Below are 8,709 nucleotides of genomic sequence, written 5' to 3'. Positions count from 1 at the left end.
CGTCTTTTTTTTTTTTGTTTTTTTTTGTTATAATTATATCACGCGTTCCATTTCTGTTCAATCAATCATCGTACCGTATATCTTCCCAAAAATAAATATCCTATCTAATGCCGCAATAATCTTATGGTAATGGCGTTTGAATTGCAGATTCTGCGACTGTTCGGGAATTCCTTTCATCATTATTGTTATTCTCCTTTTCTTCATTTTCTATTTCAGTTTTTCGAGCCACAGCATAATTATTCAGATATTCTACTACTTGCATGTGTCCAAATGTTTCTGCTTCATCGATCGGCCTCTTTCCCCACCTGAAATATTTTAGAAAATAGTGTATCAAATAAGTATATCATTTTTTATTACATATATATATATATATATATATTTTTTCAAATAAAGAAATTTCTTGATTTCTGCCGGATATAAGGATAATAAGAAACAGAATTTACCTGTCCTTAGGATCGTAAGGAACTGCACATTGCTCGATAAGAAATTCGACACAATCTAAATGTCCTTCACTGGCAGCTAAATGCAAAGCTGTCCTACCATCGTAATCCGACAATGTCATATCCATACCGCTCAATCGATGCCTGAGAATCGAATTAACAATGAGATAAATCTGAATAATTCTCTTTAAATTAATAATATTGAAAATATTGAGAATATTGCAACGTAGATAGATAGAAAATAAATTATTTTCAGAATACCTTCTCATCGCTGTAACATCGCCACTGGCCGCGCTGAACAAAAGATTAACGATCGACAGCCCTTTCGTCTCGTATTTGTGCCTTCTCGGATCCTTTTTATTAGTCGCATGCTTCAAGTTGTCGTACCTGTGATCATAGTAGGTGCTACACTAATCGGGACGGGATGGAAAACGACGGGAAACCAATGAACACAGACGATGTAAAGAAGAGAGTAATAGGCAGAATGTATTTGTTCAGGTATGGTATATATTCGTGCAGGTGTTGTGTTTGTAGCAGGAATTGTGAGAAAAGCAAAGGAGGGAGAATAAACAGTTTGATTAATGTGAGTTATTATTGTTTTCGTGATTCAAAGTTAGCACTTTGCAGCAACGATAATAAAAAAAAAATGTATAATTATATATATATATATATAAATATCTAAGTGAACATCTATCAATCATACAATCGTTTTTGCTAAATTCTGTGTGATTGCAGCTAATAACGTTTCATTTTTTTTCCTTTTTATAAAAACTAATTGTTTCTTTTGTGATCATAGTTAGTGCGCATAACCTAACTAATTGTAAGTGTCAGCTGCATCTATGCAAGCACGCTAAACGAATGTAAATAGCATGTGTACCTATGAAAATTAAACTCGGAGACGAGTTCCTCGCAAAATTGGACACCTCTGCAGGAATTTCCGAGGGGATCCAATGGTGGTGACCATGTGCAAATACCCATCACGTTTGGTATCACTACCAGAAGACTTCCCGACACTCCTGACTTCGCTGGGATACCAACCTATATATTCGAATTTTTGTTCGATATTAATTAATATAAATCAGAAAGTATTGCAAAAAATAATATATACCACGGATAATTATTGTGAATTTTAATCAAATTAAAATATTTATTCGTAAAATATCACCTTGAATGCAAATTGGCCGCTATAATCGTACATTCCACAGCTATGCATCAAACTCAAAACATCTCGAACGCTGTCAGGTTTTAGAACTTTTTCTTCGGTTATGGGACAAATGCCGCCGTTAGCCAAAGTGGCTGCCATTACTGCCATCGTGTCGCAATTAGCCTCCATGGAGCAGCACTATCCAAAAAAAATACATACGTTCGTTTAATATTATATATTTTTACGTAAAATAAAAAAAAGAAGGAGAGAGAGAGAGAGAGAGAGAGAGAGAGAGAAAGGAAACGAAGGAAAAAAATTTTACCTGAAAATAGAAATCCATGATTTCTCTCAAATTTGATTTATCGGGATAACAATTGTACTCTCTCATGTAGAATCCAAGCGCGTAATTTCTATCAGCCGCTTCTCGTTCCGATAAAAATACAGCGTTGTTGAAGCCCATGTTCTCCCCACCTGCTAGTCTCTTGAAATAATTCATCGTGAAGTCGAATTTTTCGGCTAAAGTCATTTCAGGCTTGATCAGAGACTTTAAGAGAGAACAGACTAGGATTGCGCCAGCGTTGATCATGGGATTATGGGGTTTCTCTGTAAAGAACCACGAACGTATAAAAATAACAAGGACAAAACATAACGTAAAAGCGGATAGCAGAGGAAAGAGAATTAAAAACAATAAGAAATTTGTCAAGACTGAAATTGAAACTGAAATGGAAATTAAAGATATAAATACTACGCGTTCGAAAAATAAACATCTAAAACATACTGTTGTAATCCAACACCAGCTCGTTGAAGTTGCGTCCAGACGGTTCCTGGCCGACATACTGATGGACTACTTCCTGTCCCAGCCTGTCCAGAGCGATCGCGTAAGTCAGAGGCTTGCTGCAACTTTGCAAGGTAAAAGGAATCGAGGTGTCACCGATGCTGAATCTCTGCCCATCGATCGTGCAAACGGAAACGCCCCAGTAATCCGGATTCATCCTTGCCAGCTGTGGTATATAAGAGGCGACCTTGCCCTCCGAGTTCGACTTGCATTTCCAATAGAAGTCCTCTATGTGCTTTGTGAAACCCGACCAATCGGGTATAATGAATTGGTGTCTGAACGCCCGCGAGATCAACACTATGTTCGGATTTATAATTCTGTAACGTAATTAAAAAAAAATTATTCTATTCGTTTCTTATATTAAAGAAGATTTAAAAATCTTTCGTTTTAGATTTTTTATATCAAGATACAATTTTATATTTTGAAATATTTTTTTTAAAATTATCAATTCTTAAGGAAGTCGACTTACCTTCTAAATTGATCTCTGTTCAATTTTTGCGTCTCGTGAGATACACCTTCGTGACCCCCAGTCTTCAAATGTTCCTTCCTCAAGTTATCCGTGAATTCTTGGAGTCTGGGATCGTCGTTTCGCAAACCGGTAGTCCTCAGAGCCTGGAAACGTGTAAAAATAAGGAACATTAATTAAATTTAGCAGATGAAACTGATAGTCTCGAGGGGGGACTAACTACTCACAGCCAAAAATTTGCCCACCGCTAGAAGACCGGTATCTTCGTTTTTAAACATATCAAAGAGGACATCTTCCGCATTCGTCGCCTGATCTTGATCTCTAGTACTAGAAATAGAAGTATAAATTGGACGATTTATTTACACGTTATTTGTGTAATTTAATCAGATTTCTCAATTGATGAAACGAGAAATTCTTAAGATAGAAATATAAAATGCAATATATTAGAAGGATGAATATCGTTGATGAATGACATTGTTTATTTTTCCAATTATATCATTGTTTACACTATATATAATAGAATTGCACTACTTATATCTCTATTTATATTCATTCTAAGTGTTGTGGCATGCAATTTGCATCTCATAAAATAACAAATTGATCCCGCTTACGTTTATTTTTAGTTTTATCACTACCATATGTGAAACACATAATTCACTAACATGCAATTATAAGTAATAAAATACATAACAAATCTGGAATCATGCCAATATTCCCATTAACGAGATCCATAAAGCGCAAAAACACGTTCTTGCACTTAAATTTCCTCAAAAAAAAAAAAAGAATATCTAAAAATAATTAATTAAATTTAATTGAAATTTTATTCAAAAGTCATCTGATTAACGACGTGCATTTGGTGTTAATCGAATGACGTACTTACTTCACTCGTCGTTAGATCAATAATACCGTTCACACAAAAACAGAGTTAGGGATGATACAACAGACTTAGAATTTAAATTATATATTAAAACTATCATTTACAGTTCACATTTAAAGAAAATATTGTCATATGATGTAAGAATTTTTTAAGGATTTGGATATAAGGTTTCTCTAAGGAAACTGTTAACCTTTCACAATTTCAATCCTATTTTAAAATATATAAAACGTAAAATCTATATGAATCTAATACTGAACAGCAATGATATTGTGATATTTTGTAACCACAAAAATTACCCTATTACTTTTACTCATACTCAATATTATATTATATTATATATGCAAATAATATTATCACCAAGAAGCTTATTAAGATTCTATATTTACTTAAATATTTAAAAAAAAATAAAAAAAGTATCTATTGTCACTTTGTGAAAAAGAAAGAAAATCTAGCAACAATTTTAGGAGAAAAGAGATAATTACTGAATTGCCGACAACAACATAATCACACTGTACTCACTACATGTAATGGCTGTCATGAATGAAGCTGTACTCGCTGTAAAAACAGAAACAAGAAGAGAGTTATAAGTTAGACAGACGATCAAGGATATCTTTACCTAAGAAAACGCGCCAATATCTGTTTTGAATTTTCGCTATTCTTCTCCAACCAGATCGAGTACACGATTTTCGTTCTAAGCGAATAATATTGAGAATCGTTCAAATAATTCATCGGCACTATCTCCGAATCATCGTACGCTTGATCCACCTTCACGCAAGGCACAACCATTTCGAATTTTTTTTCGAGATTTCGATTTTTCGATTCCGACAACTTGCAATTTGCCAATTTTTTTTTTTCAATCGAAGAATTATTTTAATTTAAAACTATTATATATCAAGCAATTTATAAATTTTTAGATTAAAAGTATCGTTGTTTATGTTAAAAATTATTAAAAATTGTTAAAAATTGTTTCGCGAATAAATTCTCACGATCTTGATATATCGGATATTTTTTCACTTGTTCTCTATTACAACTTGCTCAAGTAGTACGTGTGAATACAAGATACAAGAAGGAAACGCTTCTTTTATACCTAGGCTAGGAAAAATCAACAACGACCCCACTCGAACACGAGAAAACTCGGTCCAAAAATATCAAATCCGTACGGGATAACGGGCGGAAATTGGAAACGTAATTTCGCATTACGAAACGTTTAAATAAACGGTGGGACAAATAAGTTGGGTAAATTGGTTGATCAAGCAAACAACGAGTTCATAATCTTTTTTTCCTGCTTTTCATTTTTCATATTTTGACTGATATTTCGATAAAATATTATTACGAAATATAGGGAGGGGAAGGGGGGAAGAATTTGAACTCGGGGAAGAAATAATGAAGAAGATGTTCAAGGAGTTATTCTCGATCACGAAGGGATTTACGATTCAATCATAATTAGATTTTTATTATTGTATTATAATAATAATAAATGCGAGACGAACGTATACCGTATGATTAATCCAGAGTAAACGTAACACGTGCTAATATATCTCGAGTATCTGGCGATACAGTTGATTGGACAGTGAGTTAGAACCATTAAAAAACTCGAGGAGGTTGGTGATAAAAGTTTCTTAATTTAACTTAACAAACAATATATTGCACAATATCGTCGTAAGGTAAAGAACTCCTGCAAAGGAACGTTTAAGATTTTCGTATTTTTCTTCGAGGTTAGGTTCGTCGCTCGAAGGATATTCGATTCAAATGAGAAAAAAAACAAAAGAAAATCGATCGATTTCTATCACTCTGCTCATTTTACAACACGATACGAGGACAAGAAGTGAATTTTATAATTCTTTATAATTCGATTCTTACCGGAAATACCATTTACGAAAATTAGAACACTCCACGAACGATTCACCGAGATCGAAGCTGTCCATCGTCCTCCTTCTTCGAACGAGACACCGAGCACTGATCGTTCATCGATTCCTTTTCTTAAATCAAAAAGCTTTTTTCCCAAAAACCAATTGTTTCTGTTTCTTCCAAACGCAACGCCTCTCCACCGAAGAAGGATCAGGATCGCTCTCTCGAAACTCGAGGAGCAATGTTGCGTATAGAGGGCGAATTTGTATTTAAATCGGCGTCGATAAATTATTCAATAAATTATTGCACATCCGTGGGGTCGGATGTCTCGAAGGACATCGACGGTTCTCAATCGATTATTTCGTACTCGTTCGTATCTATCAAAGGAGAAATCGAAAAGGGGAGAAGAAAAACAAAAAGATGGAAAAATATGGAAAAAGCGATTCGATTTCGAAGTAAAGCGAAAATTTGAACGGAGATCGACAGAGAGAGAGAGAAAGAGAGAAAAGAGGGGTTGATCAAGTCTTCTCTTCTTCCCCCCTTTGCGAGAGGATTCTAATTAACAATTCCGTGAACAAAAACCGATTGTTGAGAACCGTCGATATCGATTACTTTGAATTTATTGGCTCTCCATTGTGCCCCATTTAACGATATCTATTTCTTTATTGTTAGAAACGATCGCCTTTTTTTCTCCCTCCCCCCTCCCTCATTTAAACGAAACGAAATTAATAAACATCCGCCAAGATTATTGTACACCCATTATTGGCCGCGGTTCAACCGCTCTGACTCTCGTTCTCTCGCTCGCTCAATTATGCAATCGAACGTTGCGGCTAATATCCGTCTCTCCGCGCGTACAGAGTGGCCGCATCCCCTCCGTATCCCGATCGATCGCCACGAATCCAATAATTGTACGTAACGGCGAGAATAATTTAAAAAGATCTTTTTTTAAATTAATAAATTGCAAGTTAAAGGGGAGAGTGAATTTAAAAAATTAAAAATCCTTTTTCCAAGTTTAGTTAGAGGAAATAACATAATTATTATTATTATTTAAAAGTCGAATTACAACGTTTCCTTATCTGAAAATTATCCAATGTACAATTGGATTAAATTCTCTCCTCATCACGAGGAGATGTTGGTCGGTCGTGCAATATGCAATTGGAGGGCATAAAGGATCTCGAATTTTTCTAGGCTACCTCACGGCGAGAATAATTTAAAAATATTGATTTTTTCGATTTCGCAACAAAATTACTTAAATTCCAAATTGTAAGTTGAAGAGGAGAGAGAGGGAAAAAAATTGAATTTAAAAAATTAAAAATCTTAAAAATTATCCAATATACAACTGGATTAAATTCTCTCGAAAGATGGTGATCGTCGAGGACACAGAGGATCTCCAATTTTCTAGGCAAATTTGGATTTTACGCATCACGGCGAGAATAATTTAAAAATATCGATCTTTTCATGCCACGATTTTTTCATAAACAAATTGTTTAAGCTTGTTCCAAATTTCAAGTTGAAGGGGAGAGGGGGAAGGAATTTAAAAAATTAAAAATCTTTTTTTCAAGTTAGAGGATATTGAAATAATATAATTATTATTATTATTATTTAAAACTCGAATTACAACGTTTCTTTATCTAAAAATTATCCAATATACAATTGGATTAAATTCTCTCGAAGATGTTGATCGGTCGTGCAACGAGGACACAGAGGATCTCGAATTTTCTAGACAAACTTGGATTTTATGCGTCACGATGAGAATAATTTAAAAATATCGATTTTTTCGTGCCACGATTTTAAATTGTTTAAAATTGTTTCAAATTGCAAGTTGAAAAGGAGGAAGAGGGGAAAGAACTGAATTTAAAAAATTAAAAATCTTGAATTTTTTTTTCAAGTCGCAAAGAATATTGAAATAACATTATTATTATTTAAAAGTCGAATTACAATATTCCTTTATCTAAAAATTATCCACAACTGGATTAAATTCTCTCGATCACGGGAAGATGTTGATCGTGCAACATAGGAGATCTCGAATTTTCTCGGTGAACTTACGCGTCACGGCGAGAATAATTTAAAAATATTGATCTTTTCGTGTCGCAAATAAATTGTTTCAAATTGCAAGTTGAAAAGGAGAAAGAATTGAATTTAAAAAATTAAAAATCTTGAAATCTTTTTTTCAAGTCGCAGAAAATTATAATATAATGTATATATTAATATTGAATATAATATATAATATAATAAAATATAATAAAAATAAATATAAATAAAATAAAATAAATATAATATAATAAAAATAAAAATAATATAATATAATATTAAATTCAATATAATATATATATTAATATTGAAATAACACGAATTATAACGTTCCTTTATGTACAATTGGATTAAATTCTCTCGATCTCGAGAAACAAGATGTTGATCGGTCGTGCGACAAGGGGATCTCGAATTTTCTCGAATGCGAACTCGATCTTACGCGTCGCAATTTTCCTCTCGCGGTCGAGAGGTATGCGAAATTCGAGAGTCGTAATTGCCGATCACCGTAATGGGACACCCCCCCTCGTGGATCGTGTTGCTGTTGGGTTCGTATAATAAAGAAACGAGTAGAGTACGCGTCGCAGCTCCTTCGAAAACATGTAATTCGTTCGTTTCAAAGAAACGTGTTGAAGAATACGATTCTCAATACGAATCCGTACGATGAATCGAATCTCGACGGAGGATCTCGTATGGAGGAGGATTCATAGCTCGTCGAATTTCTCTTTTTTTTTTTTTCTCTCACGAAAAAGATGAAAATTGTTACACGAAAATGAAAATGGAATTAATTACCGCGTTTGGGCTCGTTCTAATTCTAAGGCACTTCCGAAACCAGCGTCCAAATATTTTAAGGTTCCCAGCTTCTTCGACGCTGGTACAGCGGCTCGTCTCTGAAAATAAAAGAAACTAATCAGAGAGGGAATCATGTTTTTTCGCGTTAATGTAATATCAGCTATCCATATAATTTTTGCCTAGATTTATAGTTTCTTTCTTTTGTCTTATGAATAATGTCGATCGATGCTTTGTCCTAGTTCGAAAAAAAGAAAGAAAGAAAGAAAGAAAGAAAGAAAA

At 33.9% G+C, this 8,709-nt stretch overlaps 1 protein-coding gene across 6 annotated transcripts in view; it reads right to left on the bottom strand.

Moving 5' to 3' along the window:
* Positions 1-17: 17 nt before the first annotated feature.
* Positions 18-8,709, bottom strand: part of LOC102674304 (glutaminase kidney isoform, mitochondrial) — an 11,181-nt gene continuing 2,489 nt past the window's right edge. Inside the window, exons 2-12 of one of the 6 annotated variants that reach the window (XM_031511470.1) lie at positions 8,431-8,528; positions 4,282-4,317; positions 3,113-3,212; positions 2,889-3,031; positions 2,363-2,736; positions 1,907-2,187; positions 1,606-1,782; positions 1,318-1,478; positions 702-845; positions 444-584; positions 18-305 (exon numbers count right to left, since the gene is read on the bottom strand). In XM_031511470.1, coding sequence (XP_031367330.1) covers positions 122-305; positions 444-584; positions 702-845; positions 1,318-1,478; positions 1,606-1,782; positions 1,907-2,187; positions 2,363-2,736; positions 2,889-3,031; positions 3,113-3,212; positions 4,282-4,317; positions 8,431-8,528 — 1,839 coding nt within the window. In that variant the 3' untranslated portion in view covers positions 18-121. Of the gene's footprint in view, positions 306-443; positions 585-701; positions 846-1,317; positions 1,479-1,605; positions 1,783-1,906; positions 2,188-2,362; positions 2,737-2,888; positions 3,032-3,112; positions 3,213-4,281; positions 4,318-4,378; positions 4,626-5,622; positions 5,776-8,430; positions 8,529-8,709 lie in introns of those variants that run through there. The other 5 variants (XM_006617786.2, XM_006617787.2, XM_031511472.1 and 2 more) reach the window with 5 other exon arrangements.

The sequence above is a fragment of the Apis dorsata genome, unplaced genomic scaffold, assembly GCF_000469605.1.
Source record: "Apis dorsata unplaced genomic scaffold, Apis dorsata 1.3 scaffold_326, whole genome shotgun sequence".
NCBI classification, from domain to species: domain Eukaryota; kingdom Metazoa; phylum Arthropoda; class Insecta; order Hymenoptera; family Apidae; genus Apis; species Apis dorsata.
This window is presented reverse-complemented; position numbering and strand designations above follow the sequence as displayed.